Raw genomic sequence first — 22933 nt, forward strand, 5'->3', positions numbered from 1 at the left:
ACACAACACCAGGTTATAGTCCAGCAGGTTTACTTGGAAGCACTAGTTTTTGGAGTACAGCTCCTTCATCAAGTGGTTGTGGAAGAGAATCATAAGACACCAAATTTATAGTAAAAGATCTTATGAAGGAGCAGCGCTTTGAAAGCTAGTGCTTCCAGATAAGCCGATTGGACTATAACCTGGTGTTGTGTGATTTTTAACTAATTCCAGGATGTAATTGATGTGGCGTGTCATGCTGTTGTGACCAGTGGATTGTGTCACTAAGGATTTGATGACTACTCCCTAACAGAAGTGTGGGAAAAGAACATAAAATTATTTCCTTCTGACATAACCTCAGCAATTCTCAAGCACATTACAGCCAATAAAGTATTTATAAAGGAGAGTCACTGTTGCCTTATAGGAAACAATTTGCACACAGCAAGCTCTGACAAATAGCAATGTGATAATGACCAAATCATCTATTTTTTATGAAGTTCATTGAGGGATTAATATCAGCCTAGACATCAGTGGGAATGTCCTCTTCTTCTGTTCCTACAACTTCATTTACACCCACCTCAGAGAGATGTCAGAGTTTCGGTTTACCAGCCAGTGAGCCAATTGGATACAAAATTGGCGTGAAGGCAGGAGACAGAGGGTGGTGGTACAAGGTTGTTTTTCAGATTGAGGCCTGTGACCAGTGGTGTTCCACAGGGATTGGTGCCAGGCCCACTGTTTTTTTGCCATTTACATGAATGATCCAGATGTGAATATAGAAAGCATAGCTAGTAAGTTTGCAGCTGACAGCAAAGTTGTTGATGTAGCGGAGCATGAGGAAGGTTGCCTCAGAGTACAACAAGGCCATGATCAGATGGGCCAATGGGCCGAGGAGAAGCAGATGGAGTTCAATTTAGATAAATGTGAGGTGTTGCATTTTTGGTAATGCAAACCAAGGCAGGACTTATACCATTAATGGTAGGGCCCTAGGGAGTGTTGTCAAACAGTGATCGAGGGGTGCAGGTGCATAGCTCCTTGAAAGTGGAGTTGCAGGTAGACAGGGTGGTGAACAATGCATTTGGTATGCTTGTCTTTATTGGTCAGAGCATTAGGTACAGGAGTTGGGATGCCATCTTGTGGCTGTGCAGGACATTGGTGAGGCCACATTTAGAATACTGTGTACAATTCTGGTCACCCTTCTGTAGGAAATGTGTTGTTAAATTTGGGAGGGTGCAGAAAAGATTTACAAGTGTGTTGCCATGGCTGAAGGGTTTAAGTTATAGGGAGAGGCTGAATAGGCTGGGGCTGTTTTCTCTCAAACGTCAGAGGCTAAGATGTGACTTATAGAGGTTCATAATCTCATGAGGGGCATGGATAGGGTGAATAGCCAGGTCTTTTATGCAAGGTAGGGGAATCCAAAATGAGAAGGTATAGGTTTAAAGTGAGAGGGGTAAGATTTAAAATGGACCTGAAGGGCAACTTTTTCATGCAGAGGGTGGTGCGTATATGGAACGAGCTGCCAGAGGAAGTATCTACCACATTTAAAAGTTGTCTGTACGGGTATATAAATAGGAAGGGTTTAGAGGGATATGGGCCAAGTGCTGGCAAAAGGGACTAGGTCAGATTGAGATGTCTGGTTGGCATGATCGAGTTGGACCTAACGATCTGTTTCTGTGCTACGTGATTCTATGCCTCTATTATCTGAAAGTCGGCACCTCCAACAGTGCAGCACTCCCTCAATTTGACAGTGTGGTGTCAGTATAAAACCAGAACATTACAGCACAGTACAGGCTCTTCAGCCCTCGATGTTGCGCTGACCTGTGGAACCAATCTGAAGCCCATCTAACCTGTACTATTCCATTCTCGTCCATGTGCCTATCCAATGACCATTTAAATGCCCTTAAAGTTTGCGAGTCTACTACTGTTGCAGGCAGCACATTCCATACCCTTACTACTCTCTGAGTATAGCAGCTACCTCTGACATCTGTCCTATATCTATCACCCCTCAATTTAAAACTATGCCCCCTCTTGATATCCATCGCCATTCTTAGAAAAAGGCTCTCCCTGTCCACCCTATCTAACCCTCTGATTATCTTATATGTCTCTATTAAGTCACCTCTCAACCTTCGTCTCTTGAACGAAAACAGCCTCAAGTCCCTCAGCCTTTCCTCACAAGACCTTTTCTCCATACCAGGCAATATCCTAGTAAATCTCCTGTGCACCCTTTCCAAAGCTTCCACATCATTCCTATAATGCAGTGACCAGAACTGTACACAGTATTGCAAATGTGGCTGCACCAGAGTTTTGTATAGCTGAAGCATGATCTTATGGTTCCAAAACTCAATCCCTCTACCAATAAAAGCTAACACAATGTATGCCTTCTTAACAGCCCTATCCAACCTAGGTCGCAACTTTCAAGGATCTATGTACCTGGACACCGAGACCTCTCTGCTCATCTACACTACCAAGAATCTTACCATTAGCCCAGTACTCTGCATTCCTGTTACTCCTTCCAAAGTGAATCACCACACACTTACATTGAACTCCGTTTGCCACCTCTCACCCCAGCTCTGCAGCTTATCTATGTCCCTCTCTAACCTACAATATCATTTGTCACTATCCACAGCTCTACTAACCTTAATGTCATCTGCAAATATACCAACCCATCCTTCTATTCCCTCATCCAAGTCATTTATAAAAATGACAAACAGGGACCCAAAACAGATCCTTGCAGTACCCCACTAGTAACTGAACTGCAGGATGAATATTTCCCATCAACCACCACCCTCTGTCTTCTTTCAGCGAGCCAATTTCTGATCCAAACCATTAAATCACCCTCAATCCCATGCCTCTGTACATTGTCAAACAGCCTACTGTGGGGAACCTTATCAAACCCCTTACTGTAATCCATATACACCACATCAATTGCTTTACCCTCACCTGTTTGGTCACCTTCTTAAAGTCTGAACTGCAGAGGGAGAATTGGACCCACTTGAACCTATTTCTCGGAGATGATACCTACTGCACCATGACTGGCACTGTTTATTGTCTCATTGGTCGGACAACCACAGTCAAAAAGAAAGGTTAATCAGTAAAAGATATAGCATCCGAAAGAAGCGTGTTAAAGGATTCTCAAACAAACTTCCAAATATTTTGCTTCTGATTCGTCATAGACTGTGAAGGGGTGGGAATATTATGCACTTGCACGAGCCACAGATCTTCTCAGCACCTTTGACTTTGCAAACTTGCAGAACAGTTCTACTTCAACCATGTCCAACACTGAACTGCAGTAGGTGCTTATCCTACTATTATCACTTCCTGCTATATTTACTAATCAATATTGGTTCCCTGACCAGCAACACCCAGAATTTAAAATTCTCAAGCATGTTCCAAATCCTTCCCAATCCGTAACCTCATCTAGTCCTTTGAAATCTCTACATTCCTCTAATCCTGACTTGTTGCACATTCAGGATACCCTCTACCCCATTGTTAGCAGCTGTGTTTTCAGCTAAAACTCCAGCATTCCATCTCTGAAGCTCCAGAATCCTCCAACGGTCCAGACTCAAGGGCTGGTTACGCTATAGTATGTAGCCATTTGGCCCATCGTGCCTGTTCTGGTTCTCTGCAAGAGCAACCTAACTCCTCCTGTGCTCCTGGTCTTTCCTCAAAGCCCTGCACATTTATTGTCTCCAGATCTGGATCCCAATTCCCATCTGAGAATGAGGAAACTGAATCGGTCTCCACCACATGATTAGGCAAAGTCCAAATCCAAATCACGTACTGTGCAAAAAAGATTTGCTTCATGTTCCGATTTGCTCCTTAGCTTTCACATTATTTCAGTGTTTATCTGGGAAATGGGAGGTTTCTCACTCACAGTGTGGGATAGATACCGCGCATGGACAATAAGTAACATGTCTAAATAGGGACTAGGAATCGGCATAGGCTTGGTGGGTTGAAGAGCCATTTCTAGTGCTGTATTATATTGTATTGTGTCCTGGTCTGTCTCTCACAGTCTCTCTTTCTCTCTCTCACACACACACACACTCTGTGTTTCTATCTCTGTCTTCCTCTGTCTCTCTCGCTGTGTGTCTCTCTCTCTCTCTCTCTCTCTTTCTTTCTGTCTGTCTGTCTGCCTCTCTCTCTCTGACCACAATGTTGTTCACCTGTCCTGTATCTCTCCATGCTTCAGGCTCACTGCCTTTATTCCTGATGAAGGGCTTTTGCCCGAAATGTCGATTTTACTGCTCCTCGGATGCTGCCTGAACTGCTGCGCTCTTCCAGCACCACTAATCCAGAATCTGGTTTCCAGCATCTGCAGTCATTGTTTTTACCTCTGTCCTGTATCACTTGCTGATTCTGAAAGCTTGCAATATAAACGCAAATTTAGGAAAAATTCAGCAGGTCTGGCAGCAATGGTGGAGAGTGAAATACAATTAATAGTTCAGGTCAGTGATCTTCCATCAGAACTCCTTATGTGCTTTGCATCAAATTTTCTTGAATAATTGCCCCTCTGGAACAATTTGGGGTGTTTTTATTAGGTCCAAAAGTGATATAGAAGTGAAAGTTGTTGCCTTTAATTTACAGGAAGACCACAGCAATGGTTTGGTTATTGAGAGTCTAGACAAGACCAGGCTTAGCTCTGGGGTAAAAACAATAACTGCAGATGCTGGAAACCAGACTCTGGATTAGTGTTGCTGGAAGAGCACAGCAGTTCAGGCAGCATCCAAGGAGCAGTGAAATCGATGTTTCGTGCAAACGCCCTTCATCAGGAATAAAGGCAGTGAGCCTGAAGCGTGGAGAGATAAGCTCGAGGAGGGTGGAGGTGGGGAGAAAGTAGCATAGAGTACAATGGGTGAGTGGGGGAGGGGATGAAGGTGATAGGTCAAGGAGGAGAGGGTGGAGTGGATAGGTGGAAAAGGAGACAGGCAGTTAGGACAAGTCCGGACAAGTCATGGGAACAGTGCTGAGCTGGAAGTTTGGAACTAGGGTGAGGTGGGGGAAGGGGAAATGAGGAAACTGTTGAAGTCCACATTGATGTCCTGGGGTTGAAGTGTTCCGAGGAGGAAGATGAGGCGTTCTTCCTCCAGGCGTCTGGTGGTGAGGGAGCGGCGGTGAAGGAGGCCCAGGACCTCCATGTCCTCGGCAGAGTGGGAGGGGGAGTTGAAATGTTGGGCCACAGGGCGGTTTGGTTGATTGGTGCGGGTATCCTGGAGATGTTCCCTAAAGCGCTCTGCTAGGAGGCGCCCAGTCTCCCTAATGTAGAGGAGACCGCACCGGGAGCAATGGATACAATAAATGATATTAGTTGATGTGCAAGTAAAACTTTGATGGATGTGGAAAGCTCCTTTAGGGCCTTGGATAGAGGTGAGGGAGGAGGTATGGGCGCAGGTTTTACAGTTCCTGCGGTGGCAGGGGAAGGTGCCAGGATGGGAGGGTGGGTCGTAGGGGGGCGTGGACCTGACCAGGTAGTCACAGAGGGAACGGTCTTTGCGGAAGGCGGAACGGGGTGGGGAGGGAAATATATCCCTGGTGGTGGGATCTGTTTGGATGTGGCAGAAATGTCGGCGGATGATTTGGTTTATGTGAAGGTTGGTAGGGTGGAAGGTGAGCACCAGGGGCGTTCTGTCCTTGTTACGGTTGGAGGGGTGGGGTCTGAGGGCGGAGGTGCGGGATGTGGACGAGATGCGTTGGAGGGCATCTTTCACCACGTGGGAAGGGAAATTGCGGTCTCTAAAGAAGGAGGCCATCTGGTGTGTTCTGTGGTGGAACTGGTCCTCCTGGGAGCAGATATGGCGGAGGCGGAGGAATTGGGAATACAGGATGGCATTTTTGCAAGAGGTAGGGTGGGAAGAGGTGTAATCCAGGTAGCTGTGGGAGTCGGTGGGTTTGTAAAAAATGTCAGTGTCTAGTCGGTCGTCATTAATGGAGATGGATTGGTCCAGGAAGGGGAGGGAGGTGTCAGAGATGGTCCAGGTAAATTTAATGTCAGGGTGGAATGTGTTGGTGAAGTTGATGAATTGCTCAACCTCCTCACGGGAGCATGAGGTGGCGCCAATGCAGTCATCAATGTAGCGGAGGAAGAGGTGGGGAGTGGTGCCAGTGTAATTATGGAAGATCAACTGCTCTACGTAGCCAACAAAGAGACAGGCATAGCTGGGGCCCATATGTGTGCCCATGGCTACCCCTTTGGTCTGGAGGAAGTGGGAGGATTCAAAGGAGAAATTGTTAAGGGTGAGGACCAGTTCGGCCAAACGAATGAGAGTGTCGGTGGAAGGGTACTGTTGGGGACGTCTGGAGAGGAAAAAACGGAGGACTTGGAGGTTATGGCGGATGGAGGTGTAGAGGGATTGGATATCCATGGTGAAGATGAGGCGTTGGGAGCCAGGGAAATGGAAGTCTTGGAGGAGGTGGAGGGCGTGGGTGGTGTCTCGAACGTATGTGGGGAGTTCCTGGACTAGGGGGATAGGACAGTATTGAGGTAGGTAGAGATGAGTTCAGTGGAGCAGGAGCATGCTGAGACAATGGGTCGGCCAGGGTGGTCAGGCTTGTGGATCTTGGGAAGGAGGTAGAACCGGGCAGTGCGGGGTTCCCGGACTATGAGGTTGGAAGCTGTGGGTGGGAGATCTCCTGAGGTGATGAGGTTCTGAATGGTCTGGGAGATGATAGTTTGGTGATGGGGAGTGGAGTCATGTTCGAGGGGGCAGTAGGAAGAGGTGTCCTCGAGTTCGCGTTTGGCTTCAGCGGTGTAGAGGTCAGTGCGCCAGCTACCACTGCGCCCCCTTTATCCGCTGGCTTGATGGTGAGGTTGGGATTGGAGTAGAGGGATTGGAGGGCTGCGTGTTGTGAGGGTGAGAGGTTGGAGTGGGGGAGGGGGGACGACAGGTTGAGGCGGTTAATGTCCTGGCGGTTAATGTCCTGGCGGCAGTTGGAAATGAAGAGGTTGAGGGCAGGTAATAGGCTAGCGCGGGGTGTCCAGGTGGATGCAGTGTGTTGGAGGTGGGCAAAGGGGTCCTCGGAAGGTGGGCGGCTTAGCACTGTCCCCATGACTTGTCCGGGCTTGTCCTACCTGCCTATCTCCTTTTCCACCTATCCACTCCACCCTCTCCTCCCTGACCTATCACCTTCATCCCCTCCCCCACTCACCCATTGTACTCTATGTTACTTTCTCCCCACCCTCCTCTAACTTATCTCTCCACGCTTCAGGCTCACTGCCTTTATTCCTGATGAAGGGCTTTTGCCCGAAACATTGATTTCGCTGCTCCTCGGATGCTGCCTGAACTGCTGCGCTCTTCCAGCACCACTAATCCAGGCTTATCTATGACAGCCTACCCTGGCTGGGGAAACTGGGCACATCCTCCACATCTCACAACAGCAGGTTTCAGAGTCAAATCTACTCCACATCACCTCTCCTTCCTCACCCCCTGTACTGCTCCCAAACTTCATACAAGGATATCTTTAACATCAACATTAGGATTTGGGGTGACACAGTGGTTAGCACTGGGGCCTCACAACTCCAGAGCCTTGGGCTCAATTCCAGCCTCGGGTGACTGTCTATGTGGAGTTTGTACATTCGCCCTGTGTCTGTGTGGGTTTCCTCCCACACTCCAAAGATGTACAGGTTTGGTGAATTGGTCAAAACTAAACTTCCCATAGTGTTAGGTGCATTAGTCAGAGGGAAATGGGTCTGGATGGGTTACTCTGTGGAGGGTTGGTGTCATGATTTGGAGGTGCCGGTGTTGGACTGGGGTGGACAAAGTTAAAAACCACACAACACCAGATTAGAGTCCAACAGGTTTAATTGGAAGCACACTAGCTTTCGGAGCGACGCTCCTTCATCAGGTGATAGGGTTGGTGTGGACTTGTTACGCCAAATGGCCGATTTCCATCCTGTAGGAAATCTAATAACCTGGCTGGAGTATTTGGTTATGGGGGTGGGAATACAATATTGCATTTGTGTAATGAATGCAGTCAGCATTTTTTTAATGCTAGGCCAGCATTTATTACCCATCTCTAATTGTCCAGAGGGCAGTTAAGAGTCAACCACATTGCTGTGGGTCTGGAGTCATGTGTAGGCCAGACCATGTCAAGATGGCAGTTTCCCTGCCTGAGGGACATTAGTGAACCAGATGGGTTTTTCGGACAGTGGTTTCATGGTCGCCATTAGAGTCTTAACTGGGATTTTAAAAGTTGAATTATTGCTGTGATTTGAACTTGGATCCCCAGAACATTATCTGAGTCTTTGGATTAACAGTCCAGCGATAAAACCACCATTCCACTGCCTCCCCATCTTCTGAACAAGGACGTAAAAGTTAGGGAAACAGTTTTATGATACCAGCGGATAGTAAAACTGGAGGAGTCAGATCCCAGAGTGAAACAGACATTTTATGTTTTAACTTTGACTATTGTGCTGGTCAGTGACTGAATGCACTTACAAGAAGCTGCTAAGGTATTTTAACATCAAAAACTGTTTATTTCACAAAAGCAAAGATAAACTAAACACAAATCTGACGAGGACAATTATCTGCGCCGTATCTGCTCCCAGGAGGACCAGTTCCACCACAGAACACACCAGATGGCCTCCTTCTTTAGAGACCACAATTTCCCTTCCCACGTGGTTAATGATGCCCTCCAATGCATCTCATCCACATCCTACACCTCCACCCTCAGACACCATTCCTCCAACCGTAACAAGGACAGAACGTCCCTGGTGCTCACCTTCCACCCTACCAACCTACCACCCTACAAATCATCCACCGACATTTCCGTCACCTCCAAAAAGGCCCCACCCGTTTCCACCTTCCGCAAAGACCGTTCCCTCCGTGACTACCTGGTCAGATCCACGCCCCCCCTACAACCCACCCTCCCATCCTGGCACCTGCCCCTGCCACCGCAGGAACTGCAAAACCTGCGCCCACACCTCCTCCATCACCACTACCCAAGGCCCTAAAGGAGCCTTCCACATCCATCAAAGTTTTACTTGCACATCCACTAATATCATTTATTGTATCCGTTGCTCCCGATGTGGTCTCCTCTACGTTGGGGAGACTGGGCGCCTCCTAGCAGAGCGCTTTAGGGAACATCTCCAGGACACCCGCACCAATCAACCACACCGTCCTGTGGCCCAACATTTCAACTCCCCCTCCCACTCTGCCGAGGACATGGAGGTCCTGGGCCTCCTTCACTGCCGCTCCTTCACCACCAGACGCCTGGAGGAAGAACGCCTCATCTTCCGCCTTGGAACACTTCAACCCCAGGGCATCAATGTGGACTTCAACAGTTTCCTCATTTCCCCTTCCCCCATCTCACCCTAGTTCCAAACTTCCTGCTCAGCACTGTCCCCATGACTTGTCCGACCTGCCTATCTCCTTTTCCACCTATCCACTCCACCCTCTCCCCCCTGACCCATCACCTTCATCCCCTCCCCCACTCACCTATTGTACTCTATGCTACTTTCTCCTCACCCCCACCCTCCTCTAGCTTATCTCTCCACACTTCAGGCTCACTGCCTCTTTTCCGGATGAAGGGCTTTTGCCCGAAACGTTGATTTTACTGCTCCTTGGATGCTGCCTAAACTGCTGCGCTCTTCCAGCACCACTAATCCAGAATCAGGTTTCCAGCATCTGCAGTCATTGTTTTTACCCAAATATCTACTAAGTCAAATTCGCAGTAACCAGCAACAAAGAATAATTCAGCCCTTTTCCCCAGCAATATCCTTTCCGGACACTCATCCCCAAGTAAATTACCATTGCTACTTTTACTTTAAAATTTTTATGCAACTGGAGAGGTTGCAACCATTTCCTTTTGATGACTTTTGACATATTCACGAGGTATGATTCTTTCTGTCTTTCCTAGAGACACACAATCACAGACTGATTGACTGACCTTTCTGACTGAAAGAAATGTGCAGGGCTTTTTCTAGCTGTCCTAAAACAACTTTGGATTTCTTTCCAGGTCTGATGGCCTGCTGATAATAAAACATTGCTTTTCTGCTGGTTTGGGTCTCAACTCCTCTGGACCGAACACGCTGGTTTCCCCTCGCCTTTCATTCTGTAGGTTGGATAAACCTAACTTAGCCAACACTTCAGCAGTTATCTCCTCAGGTAGCTTAGTCATTTAGCTTTAGTCACATTCTTTCTGGGTGAAATAACTCCACAGAGGCCAGTATCCCATCTCTTTATTTACACATGGAGAATCCTTGAAGCTAATAGAGCTCCCTCAGAACCAGCTCTGAGTGAACAGAACCTCAGACACCTGTTTTTTTTCTTTTTTTAAGAAACTCCCACACTACCACCTAACTGCGGTAGTGCTTATTTTTCCATCACCCTCACCAGGAGTGCCCCCAGGAAGTTCCTGACTCGCCTTTTGCTCGTTCACGTCGAGCCCAGGCACCTGGCGAGCAGCGTGGGCCGACCAGTAGACACTCTCGAAGGAGCTCCAGCGGTCGAGCACCAGTTGGGCTCTATCCCAGCGACTCCAAGTTCCCTCAACACACTCCCGGAGTTCCTCGATGGTGAGATCGGTGGGGGGCACCTGGGACTCAAAAATGTCGCTGGAGACAGACTCCGCGTTGTCCCCAGCGTCCACCACCGATCCCAAACCCTCCTCCGGGAAGTTACCCTCGGTCACCGACCCCTCCCCCACCGAGAGAGTGGGGGCTGGTTCAGCACCGCCAACCGGCCTCAAACCCACGGCGACCCCATCCCCAGGGTCACCGGCAGTACCTTCCTCAGCACACCCCTTCCCGGAATGCCCCGAGTTCGGGTCGTCAGGCGGCAGAGGCACGGGGCCCCGCTCCCCTCCCGACACTGGGACGCCTGACTCCTTGGGGAAAAGGTCCTCCCCCAGGGCCAAGGCCCCCGGAAAAAGCACAGTCTGGGAGGGAGGAGCGAGGATAACACTTTCCTCCCCTCCACCGCTCGAAGACCCAGCGGGCAGTTCACCGTTGTCACCTGCACCACGGCCCATGTGGTTTTTAAAGTCCTCCCCAGGGGCCGGAGGAGTTATGGCTGTAGCCCCTGCAGGTTTGGGCAGGTCAGGCTGCAGTGCGGGACAAGCAGGAGACACCATAGGCTCATCCCCTGGAGGGAGACAGCACCGCTGGCGCGCTGCTGGAGTGTCTCACCCCTCCAAGGGCCGGCACTCTTCCCCACCGAGACGGGGTAGGGGGGGTGGGATTTATGGGCCTTCCCCTCCCCGCCCGCCTTGGTGGGCATGGGGCCTGAGGTCCCTCCCCCCAGCCTTTCCCAGAATACTATTGGCTGGGGGGAAGGCAGGGGGCATGGCGAGGGTCAGCCATGTAACTTCATGCCCCACCCCTGTATTATCAGGTGATGGTGGGTGGGGCAGGGGCCCAATTCCCTCTCCGGGGCCCAGAGACACAGTTGCTGCAGGAGGTGAGGCAGTGGTGGTTCCCCCCAGGTTAGTGCCAGGGTGTGGCTGGGCTCAGGCTCAGGGGCCCCCGGGCCAGGAGCAGGTGTTGAAGCCCCAGGGGTTTCTGTAATGGGGCAGGGGTTGGGTGTGGGGTCAGTGGGTGCAGCAGGGTCAGGATCAGGTACGGGTGTGGGGGTCAGTGTTCCTGCGCCGGGGTGATGCTGGCACGGCCATTGTCGTGCTGGGGCGGGGCAGGATGGGCTAGTTGTAGGGGAAGGTGATAGAGTGGTCTCCCGGTGGGCGGGCCTGGCGCATTGGATCTTCTTGGGCACCTTCCGTCCGGCTGGACGCTCACCCCCCTCCCCGCCAGAGGCTGAAGCATTGGAAGCCTCTGGCTTAGCCCTCACTGCTGGGGCTTGCGGTATTGACTTTGGGAGAGGGGGAGTGGGTGCGGCGGCACCAACCTCAGCCATTGGTAGGAGCTGGGCAGCCTTCTGGGTGGGGCAGTTTTTTCTTATGTGCCCCACCTTGCTGCACAGGTGGCACTGCACGCTGTCCACAAGACGCGGTAGGCTGCACCCATGTGGAGGAGGGTAAACGAGCCCTCAGTGACCTCCTCCTGGGTCAGGCAAATAAACACCTGGCGTTGGAAGGAGTATACGTGCCAGAGGCAGGGTCCTCAAGACGAAGCAGGAGCGGTTGGGCCGTAACCTCCAGAGGGTCGATGGGCAAGTGTGTCACGCCCACAGTGAGGCCCCTCTCCACGGCCAGGTGGACCGCCTGCCTGGTCTTTGGGAAAAAGACAGCCTTCCCGTACATCCTGGCCGCAGCGATAATGCCCAGTGGGCCGACCACACTAGCCATGGCATTGCTGCAGGCCTCGATGGTCATGTTGGGGTGGGGATAGGCCTTGACCCCCAGGCATTTAGTCAGGGGCCTGAAGGGGGTTGTAGTTGCAGCCGGGGTTGGAGCAGCCAAGCCTAAGGCAGCAGCTACCCTGGCGTAGGTGCGGCTGGGCCCTGTGACCCTCGGGCTCGCCATGCTTTGCTGTCTGCCACAGGCGTGACAAGAGTCCAGTAGGGTCCCCAGGCAGCAGCAGCGGTGGAGGCAGGCCTCAACAACAAAGGTGGAGGCAGGCCTCAGGCAATTCCCAGGCAGCACCAGAGTGAGTCCCAGGTAGGCCTTTGGTTGCAGCGGTGGGGGCAGGCCTGTTGGGGGGGGGGGGGTGTCCCCAAGGCAAGTCCCAGGCAGCCCCAAAATTTACTCCCATTCAGCAGCGGTGGAGGTGGGCCTCAGGTCGCAGCAGTGGTGGTCTTGGGAGGGTCCAAAAGCAAGTCCCAGGTAGGCCTCCGGTCATAGCAGTGGTGGAGGTTGTGGGGAGCAGCCCAAGGCGAGTCCCAGGCAGTGGTGGTGGAGGTCCTGGGAGGGTCCCAAGGCGAGTCCCAGGCAGGCCCCTGGTCACAGCAGTGGGGGCAGACCTGTTGGGGAGGGTCCCCAAGGCTAGTCCCAGGCAGCAGCGGTGGAGGTGGGCCTCTTACAGCAGCAACTGTCCTGGGAGAGGCCTAAGGCGAGTCCCAGGCAGCAGCAGTGAGGCAGGCCCCAAGCAGTAACAGCTGAGGCAGGTCGGGGGGGGGGGTCCCAGAGACCAGCAGTGGGAGTGGGCCCCAGGTCAGCAGCAACACTCCCTTGACCTGGGTGAGGCCCAGGCTGCAGCTCCAAAGGTAGGCCCAGGACTCAAAGTCCTCCTTCCTCTCAGAGCTCTCTCGATGTGGGGCAGCTGGTCCAGGGACAGTCCCCTTCCTCTCAGTCAAGGAGGAGAGTACGCACACACACAGAGATGCAACTCTCAGAGTGAGCAGAACCTCTGACACACCTGTTTTTATCTATCAGCCAGGGCTCTCTGATTGGACCAGGTTAACAGCCCCAATCAGGGAACACATATTCTATGAGCTCCATCTGCCTGACCTAGTTACAATCACCACACTAAGAAATGCTGTTAACAATGTCTTGCATCTGTTGGATTGGTAAGAAGAGGCAGAAAGAGAAATGGAGAGACAAAGCTACAGACTTAGAGAGGGAAAGACTGAGGGGCAGAGAAAAACTGGGACAGAACAGTGACAGACGCAAATATAGAGGCATGGCAGATAAGTTCTGTCACTGGAAACATTTGGTCCAGTTCATGATTGACGGTCAATGATGAGACACGTCACGAATCACTTCTAGTACAAAAGTGTGATTTTTAAAAATGAGCCCAGTGTTTATAATGTTAAAACGCAAGACATTGAGAAAATCAATTCATGTAATCAACTGTTATTCCAATTGGCTTTGACCTTTGCCCCGATAGCTTCAGGACAGCCTAAGTTACTTATCGATTCTTGAATATTGTGAGTCACTGATCCACGTTGCTGTTTACTGCTACTTCCTCATAATGCTGAGAAGGTGGTTTCTTTTTGAGCCATTTGTTTGTCACAAGTGAGAGTGAGTTTGCTTGGCCATGTTAGCTAACAGCCAGTTATGTTGATGTAGGTATGGAGTCAGCTGTAGGCCGGACCAGGTAAGGATGGCACGTTCAAGATCAGAGTGGCTGGAAAAGCACAGCACGTCAGGTAGCGTCAGAGGAGCAGGAAAATTGACGTTTTGGGCAAAAGCCCTTCATCAGGATTGAGGCTGGAGGGTTCGGGTGAAGAGATAAATGGGAGGGGGTGGGGCTGGGGAGAGTGCAATAGGTGGATGGGGGTGGGGGTAAAGATGATAGGTCAGAGAGGACGGTGGAGCGGAGTGTTGGGAAGGAAGATTGACAGGTGGTCAATCCATCTCTGAAGCTTCCAACCTCATTCCTGATGAAGTGCTCCGGCCCGAAATGTTGATTTTCCTGCTTCTTGGTTGCTGCCTGAGCTACTGTGCTTTCCAGCAACACTCTAATCTTGAGTCTAATCTCCAGCATCTGCAGTCCTCATGTTTGCCTAAGGATGGCAGGTTGCCTTGTTCCAAGGATAGTGAGCCAGTCAAATTTTTCACCACTTCATGGTCACTCAGGCAGCTTTTATTTCTAGGTTTTGGAAACTTGAGCTTGAATTTTCAGAGCCACAGGGAACTTGACCTCATGCCATCTTTGAGATGACTCATCCAGTAGTGTGGCCTCTAACCTCCTGTATTCTGGGGCTTTAGGTGGATGGTTACAATGGGAACAAGTGCTGAAGGGTAATGGAGTAATTTTGATTTCTATTTAGGCGAGGAACGTGGCTGAAAGCAATTAAACTGAAGTCAGATCCCGTAAGAGCCAGGAGCGACCATGACTGACGTGGCACAGAAAGCCAAGGTGAGTCCAGAAAGGCAGCATGTCAGCTAAACTCTTCGGTGGTCAGGGTTTGTATCTCCTGCTCAAAAAGAATTAAGTAAATTTCTTCCGAAATCCTAGTGGGATTGAAGTTATACAGTGATATATGGCCTTGAACGTGGCTGCATCTGCATGAATGTTTGCCAATCCATCCACTGAGTAAAGGCGTTAACCTGGAATTTAAGGAACATGTTTGTCACTGAGCCACAGATCCATCCTTTAATTCAGCTGTAATTTTAGGGGCATGTGTTGGAAGATATAACAGGAAAAGGTGGGACTTCTGTCGCAGAGCTGATACGGACATGACGGATCGAATAGCTCCCTTTTATACCATAATAGTTCTGTGATTCTGGGAAGGTGCCCGACATGGATAGAAGCAATACCGCACTAGTACAGTAGGAGGCACCCTCTCCTCTTCAAAAGGAATATGGGCTGTAGAGAAAGAGAAATGATACTGTTGGCATCCAGTAGGGTCCCAATTGGCATTGCCAACCAACATCCCTCAGTCAGACCAACACAATGTTCAACCATAAATCACAAGAAGACACTGATAAAAATACAGGCCACTTGAAGTTGTATGGACATAAATCATGCAACACAGTCTGGTATTATTAATTTCCCTCACTAATCCTTAAATTATTTAGTATTCTAATGATAAGAGCCTGTTCAGGGTTTGAAGCACACCTGCCTTATTCTGCAAATGGTTTAGGCTTTCTAATCCTAGCCTAACCATATGCTCTACTGAGGACATTTGGTGTGTGAATGAAGTAATATTTCACAAGATAATGATACTCGGTGCGTTGCTGTTATGTAGGATGAGAGGGTGAAGAGGGAAATATCCCATTATCATCCAGACTCACTCCCAAGAACAACTTGAGGAGACCTGTGCTGGAGGAGCTTGTGGATTTCGGTTATGTTGTGATGAACAGATTGATCCTCCTCCTGTGTGGACGTATGGGGCAGGAGGTCCTATGCGATGGCGTGGTCCGGAATGTGTGAATTTGCTTCCTTTATTTTCCCTTCTCTGCCGCCCCCATGTCTCATCATTAACACATTGGAACCCAAGTGTGAAGTAGCACAACGGACAGCTTTTCTTCATTCTGAAAGACCAGTAGCAAACTTCTCTCAATCATCAATCTCAATTCTGACATGCTTCACAGAGGGTCTTGAGTGTCTTTGCCCCCACCTTCCACCTTCCCCTACCTTGGAAAACTGGCCATTTGGGAGTTGGGACAATGAGTCTCAACCATCTGGGTCCAATCTGTTGTCATTGTGGGGTTTTATTTCCCCAGGTGTTTTGCCTGAATGCTTGTGGAGATGTCCTCATGAAGGGCATTAGAGTTTTCCTTCCACTGAATGCAGCCGAGGTACTGCTGCTGGAGTTGCTCCAGCATCTTCATGTGCCACCGATACACAGCCCAGGAGTGTGAGGAGAACACAAGAACTTCCATTGTCTTCTGGAGATCTTTGCTGTCATGTTGGTCCTCCCAGTCACTAGCAACCTATTTGAGAGAGGGAAGGACTCAGTATTTTCTAGGGTTTCACCCTCAATATAAAGGTGGAATATCTGGATGACCAGGTGTGGGCTGATATGAGGTTTCTTTATGGCAACTTCCAAGGGCAGTGCCAGTTTCAATTCTGGAGAATTGAAGAGATCGAGAGGGGTTTACAAATCTGATGCAAAGTGAGTGATGACAGTGCAGTCACTTATGATCTGTAGGTGATGCATATTTATGGGTTGTTGGTTTAATTTTGGAATGAAGGTGAATGAGGTTACATTATTTCATCTCAACAATGTCTCATACTGACCGAAGAGGAGTGTGATGTATTTTGAGATGATTTGCCACTGACAGGACGAATGAATTGAGTGTTAAGCCCATCACCAGGGCCAACTAGAGGGAGGAGGTGTGGGCTGGGATGAAGATGGTGCTAATTGTCAGGCTCCATGAATTTGATAGAGGGGGGGTGGGGGTTAGGGTGGAATGGAGGGTGTGGGGTGCAGTGGTGACTTAGACTCACATAGCGACGCTCCCCCTCCCACATCTGTACACATCTATCCGCCATTACGAAGGCTTCCAAGCCCTCCACTTCTTCCTCTCACTTGACCCAACCCAGTACCCTTCCACTGACACTCTCATTCGACTGGAGAATTGGTCCTCACCCTTAACAACTTCTCCTTCGAATCCTCCCACTTCCTCCAAACCAAAGGGGTAGCGATGCGCACCTGCATGGGCCCCAGCTATGCCTGCCTCTTCGTCGGGTACGTGGAAGAGTCTATCTTCTGCAGCTACGCTGGCACCATTTCCCACCTTCATTGTATCTCATGCTCCCATGAGGAGTTGAACAGTTCGTCAACTTTACCAACACCTTCTACCTCGACCTCAAGTTCACCTGGACCATCTCAGACATCACCCTCCCGTTCCTAGACCTCTCCATCTCCATTTCCGGAGACCAACCAAACACAGATATCTACCACAAACCCACCGACTCCCACAACTATCGGGACTACTCCTCTTCTCACTCTGCCTCTTGTATTCCCAAATCCTCCGCTTCTGCTACATCTGCTCCGAAGGGGACCAGTTCCACCATGGAACATCCCAGATGGCCTCTTCCTTCAAAGATCATAATTTCCCCTCCCACATGGTCAACGATGCCCTCCAGCACATTTCCTCCATTTCCCGCACTTGAACCCCATCCTCCAATCGCAACAACTCCCCTGCTCCTCACCTTCCACCCCACCAACCTTGAGATACATTGCATCATCCTCCGCCATTTCTGCCACCTACAAACATACCCCATCACTAGGGATATCTTTCCCTCCCCACCCCAATCTGCGTTTCGGGGAGACCATTCACTCCATGACTCCCTTGTCAGATCCACGCATCCCCCATCCCAAACCCACCCTCCCCTCCTGGCACCTTCCTCTGCCACTGCAAATCCTGCACCCACTCCTCCCCCACCTCCCCCACCCTCACCTCCATCCAAGGCCCCAAAGGATCCTTCCACATCCGACAGACATTGAAACACCTCATCTACTGTATCTATTGCACCTGATGTGGCCTCCTCCACATTGTGGAGACAGGATGTCTACTTGCGGATCGTTTCAGAGAACATCGCTGGAACACCCTTAGCCACCAACCCCACCGCCCTGTGGCTGAACACTTCAACTCCCCCTCCCACTCCATCAAGGACATGCAGGTCCAGGGCCTCCTCCATTGCCAAATCCTAACCACCGACGCCTGGAGGAAGAATGGCTCATCTTCTGCCTTGGGACCCTCCAACCGGACAGGATCAATGTGGATTTTACCAGTTTCTTCATTGCACCTCCCCCCACCTTATCCCAGTCCCAACCTTCCAACGCAACACTGCACTCTTGAATGGTCCTACCTATCCATCTTCCTTCTCCTCTATCTGCTCCACCTTCCTCTCCAGCCTTCCCACCTCCCGCCTTCATCTACCTATCACATTCCCAGCTACTTTCTCCCCCCAAAGCCCCACCCACTCCCTCCCATTTATCTCTCAGCACCCCATCCCCCGGCCCACAAGCCTCATTCCTGATGAAAGGCTTCTGCCTGAAACGTTGACTCCCCTGTTCCTCGGATGCTGCCTGACCTGCTGTGCTTTTCCAACACCACACTCTCAACTCTAATCTCCAGCATGTGCAGTCCTCGCTTTCTCTCCCTCCCATGAGGCCACCTCAGGGGGTAGTGAGTGAAAATACTCTAGGGTGGAGGATGGATGCAGTCCCCTGAGGTACTGAGAAGTAGGAAGGGGCTGTGCTGAATTTGTTGTTAGCCTTGACTGGGGAGGGTATGGTGGGGTACGTGGTAATGGCTGGGGAGGGGAAAGTGGAATGTTCGAGGATCATTAGGGTGGAAAAAGGGGATTTTGGGGCGGGGGAAGAATGGGAATGGGAAGCAGGTAAGTGAAGAGGGAAGAAGAGGGTTCCAAGGGGTAAGGAGGAAAAGGAAAGGGACCTTCAAGGTGGGGAAGGAGCAAGTCTGGGCAATGGAAGATGAGGAAGAGGGAGAGTGGGGTTGTCAGTCATAAGAGATGTACAGCATGGAAACAGACCTTTCGGTCTAACTTATCCATGCCGACCAGGTATCCCAACCTAATGTTGTCCCACCTGCCAGCACCCGGCCCATATCCCTCCAAACCCTTCCTATTCATACCCCCATTCAAATGCCTCTTAAATGTTGCAATTGAACCAGCCTCCACCACATCCTCTGGCAGCTCATTCCATACACGTACCACTCTCTGCGTGAAAAAGTTGCCCCTTAGGTCTCTTTTATAACTTTCGCCTCATCCTAAACTATACCCTCTAGTTCTGGACTCCCCCACCCCCAAGGAAGACTTTGTCTATTTACCCTATCTATCCCGCTCATTATTTTATAATCCTCTATGGGGCTGTCGGAGGGGCTGAATGGGGCAGTGAGGGGAGGTGTGAATGGGGCTGTGAGGGGGGGTGAATGGGGCTGTGAGGGGGGGTGAATGGATTGTGAGGGGGGGGTGAATGGAGCTGTGAGGGGGGTGAATGGGGCTGTGATGGGGGGAAGAATGGAGCTGTGAGGGGAGAGAATTGGGCTGTATGGGGGGAGGGAATGAGGCTGTGGTGGGGGGTAGAATGGAGCAGTGGGGGGGGTAGAATGGGGCAGTGGGAGGGAGAATGGGGCAGTGGGGGGGGAGAATGGGGCAGTGTGTGGGAGGGAGAATGGGGCAGTGGGGGGAGGGAAAGGCACTGGGGGGGGAGAATTGGGCAGTGTGGGGGGAGAATGGGGCAGTGGGGGAAGGGAAACGGGCAGTGGGGGGGAGAATGGGGCAGTGGTGGGAGAATGGGGCAGTGGGGGGGAGGGAAAGGGGCAGTGGGGGGAGGGAATGGGGCAGTGGTGGGGGGAAGAATGGGGCAGTTGGAGTAGGGAAAGGGGCAGTGGGGGTAGGGAATGGGGAAGTGGGGGGGAGAGAGAATTGGGCAGTGAGGGGGAGAATGGGGCAGTGGGGGGGGAGAATGGGGGCAGTGGGGGGGGAGAATGGGGCAGTGGGGGGGGAGAATGGGGCAGTGGGGGGGGAGAATGGGGCTGTGGGGGGGAGAATGGGGCAGTGGTGGGGGGGTGAATGGGGCTGTGGGGGGGAGAATGGGACAGTCGGGGGGGAGAATGGGGCAGTCGGGGGGGAGAATGGGGCAGTGGGGGGGGAGAATGGGGCTGTGGGGGGGAGAATGGGGCAGTGGTGGGGGGGTGAATGGGGCTGTGGGGGGGAGAATGGGACAGTCGGGGGGGAGAATGGGGCAGTCGGGGGGGAGAATGGGGCAGTCGGGGGGGAGAATGGGGCAGTCGGGGGGGGGATTGGGGCAGTGGGGGGGGAGAATGGGGCTGTGGGGGTGGGGAGAATGGGGCAGTCGGGGGGGAGAATGGGGCAGTCGCGGGGGGAGAATGGGGCAGTGGATGGGGGAGAATGGGGCAGTGGGGGGGGGGAGAATGGGGCAGTGGGGGTGGAGAATGGGGCAGTCGGGGGGAGATTGGGGCAGTGGTGGGGGGGAGATTGGGGCTGTGGGGGGGGGGGAGTAAATGGGGCAGTCGGGGGGGAGAATGGGGCTGTGCAGGGGGGAGAATGGGGCAGTCAGGGGGGAGAATGGGGCAGTGGGGGGGGGAGAATGGGGCAGTGAGGGGGAGAATGGGGCAGTTGGGGGTAGAATGGGGCAGTTGGGGGGGGAGAATGGGGCTGTGGGGGGGGGAGAATGGGGCAGTCGGGGGAGAATGGGGCAGTCGGGGGGGAATGGGGCTGTGGGGGGGGAGAATGGGGCAGTCGGGGGGGAGAATGGGGCAGTCGGTGGGGGGAATGGGGCTGTGGGGGGGGAGAAAGGGGCAGTCGGGGGGGAGAATGGGGCAGTGGGGGGGGGGGGGGAGAATGGGGCAGTTGGGGGGGGAATGGGGCAGTTGGGGGGAGAATGGGGCATTCGGGGGGAGAATGGGGCTGTGGGGGGGAGAATGGGGCAGTGGAGGGGGGAGAATGGGGCAGTGGGGAGGGGAGAATGGGGCAGTGGGGAGGGGAGAATGGGGCAGTGGGGAGGGGAGAATGGGGCAGTGGGGAGGGGAGAATGGGACATTGGGGGGGAGAATGGGGCAGTTGGGGGGAGAATGGGGCAGTGGGGGGGGAGAATGGGGCAGTGGGGGGGGAGAATGGGGCAGTGGGGGGGGAGAATGGGGCAGTGGGGGGGGGAGAATGGGGCTGTGGGGGGGAGAATGGGGCAGTGGGGGGGGGGTGAATGGGGCTGTGGGGGGGAGAATGGGACAGTCGGGGGGGAGAATGGGGCAGTCGGGGGGGAGAATGGGGCAGTCGGGGGGGGGATTGGGGCAGTGGGGGGGGAGAATGGGGCTGTGGGGGTGGGGAGAATGGGGCAGTCGGGGGGGAGAATGGGGCTGTGGGGGGGGAGAATGGGGCAGTGGATGGGGGAGAATGGGGCAGTGGATGGGGGAGAATGGGGCAGTGGGGGGGGGGGGAGAATGGGGCAGTGGGGGGGGGGAGAATGGGGCAGTGGGGGGGGGAGAATGGGGCAGTGGGGGTGGAGAATGGGGCAGTGGGGGGGAGATTGGGGGCTGTGGGGGGGGGGAGTAAATGGGGCAGTCGGGGGGGAGAATGGGGCTGTGCAGGGGGGAGAATGGGGCAGTCAGGGGGGAGAATGGGGCAGTGGGGGGGGGGAGAATGGGGGCAGTGAGGGGGGAGAATGGGGCAGTTGGGGGTAGAATGGGGCAGTTGGGGGGGGAGAATGGGGCTGTGGGGGGGGAGAATGGGGCAGTCGGGGGGGGAGAATGGGGCAGTCGGTGGGGGGAATGGGGCTGTGGGGGGGGAGAAAGGGGCAGTCGGGGGGGAGAATGGGGCAGTGGGGGGGGGGGGGGAGTATGGGGCTGTGGGGGGGGGGGGAGAATGGGGGCAGTTGGGGGGGGAATGGGGCAGTTGGGGGGAGAATGGGGCATTCGGGGGGAGAATGGGGCTGTGGGGGGGAGAATGGGGCAGTGGAGGGGGGAGAATGGGGCAGTGGGGAGGGGAGAATGGGGCAGTGGGGAGGGGAGAATGGGGCAGTGGGGGAGGGGAGAATGGGACATTGGGGGGGAGAATGGGGCAGTGGGGGGGAGAATGGGGCAGTGGGGGGGAGAATGGGGCAGTGGGGGGGGAGAATGGGGCAGTGGGGGGGAGAATGGGGCAGTGGGGGGGAGAATGGGGCAGTTGGGGGGAGATTGGGGCAGCGGTGGTGTGGAGAATGGGGCGGGGGGGAGAATGGGGCAGTCGGGGGGAGATTGGGGCAGTGGTGAGGGGAGAATGGGGCTGTGGGGAGGGAGAATGGGGCTGTGGGGGGGGGGGAGAATGTGGCTGGGGGGGGAGAATGGGGCAGTCGGGGGGAGAATGGGGCAGTCGGGGGGAGAATGGGGCAGTCGGGGGGGGGGGGGAGAATGGGGCAGTCGGGGGGAGAATGGGGCAGTCGGGGGGGAGAGAATGGGGCAGTCGGTGGGGGGGGGAGAATGGGGCAGTCGGGGGGAGAATGGGGCAGTCGGGGGGAGAATGGGGCAGTCGGGGGGGAGAATGGGGCAGTCGGGGGGGGGGGGAGAATGGGGCAGTCGGGGGGGGGAGAATGGGGCAGTCGGTGGGGGGGGGAGAATGGGGCAGTCGGGGGGGAGAATGGGTCAGTGGGGGGGGAGAATGGGGCAGTCGAGGGGGAGAATGAGGCAGTCGGGGGGGGAGAATGGGGCAGTGGGAGGGAGAATGGGGCAGTGGTGGGGGGGGGAGAATGGGGCAGTGGGGGGGGGAGAATGGGGCAGTGGTGGGGGGGGGAGAATGGGGCAGTGGTGGGGGGGGGAGAATGGGGCAGTGGGGGGGGAGAATGGGGCAGTCGGGGGGGGAGAATGGGGCAGTGGGGAGGGAGGGAAAGGGGCTGTGCGGGGAGGGAATGGGGCAGTGGCGGGGAGGGAAAGGGGCTGCGGTGGGGGGAGAACGGGGCTGTGGGAGGAGGGGGAAGGAAAGGGCGTGTGGGGGGGTGGGGAGAATGGGGCTGTGGGGGGGATAGAATGGGGCTGTGGGAGGGGATAGAATGGGGGGGGATAGAATGGGGCTGTGGGGGGATAGAATGGGGCTGTGGGGGGGGGATAGAATGGGGCTGTGGGGGGGGATAGAATGGGGCTGTGGGAGGGGATAGAATGGGGGGATAGAATGGGGCTGTGGGGGGATAGAATGGGGCTGTGGGGGGATAGAATGGGGCTG

General features: G+C 53.5%; 1 protein-coding gene across 6 annotated transcripts in view; it reads left to right on the forward strand.

The window, feature by feature from the left end:
- nexn (nexilin (F actin binding protein)) overlaps positions 1-22933 on the forward strand; it is a 107923-nt gene that overhangs the window by 35797 nt on the left and 49193 nt on the right. For all 6 annotated transcript variants that reach the window (XM_072574777.1, XM_072574776.1, XM_072574774.1 and 3 more), the window contains one exon: positions 14574-14662. In XM_072574777.1, coding sequence (XP_072430878.1) covers positions 14636-14662 — 27 coding nt within the window. In that variant the 5' untranslated portion in view covers positions 14574-14635. The remainder of the gene's footprint in view (positions 1-14573; positions 14663-22933) is intronic.

The sequence above is a fragment of the Chiloscyllium punctatum genome, chromosome 7, assembly GCF_047496795.1.
Source record: "Chiloscyllium punctatum isolate Juve2018m chromosome 7, sChiPun1.3, whole genome shotgun sequence".
NCBI lineage: Eukaryota > Metazoa > Chordata > Chondrichthyes > Orectolobiformes > Hemiscylliidae > Chiloscyllium > Chiloscyllium punctatum.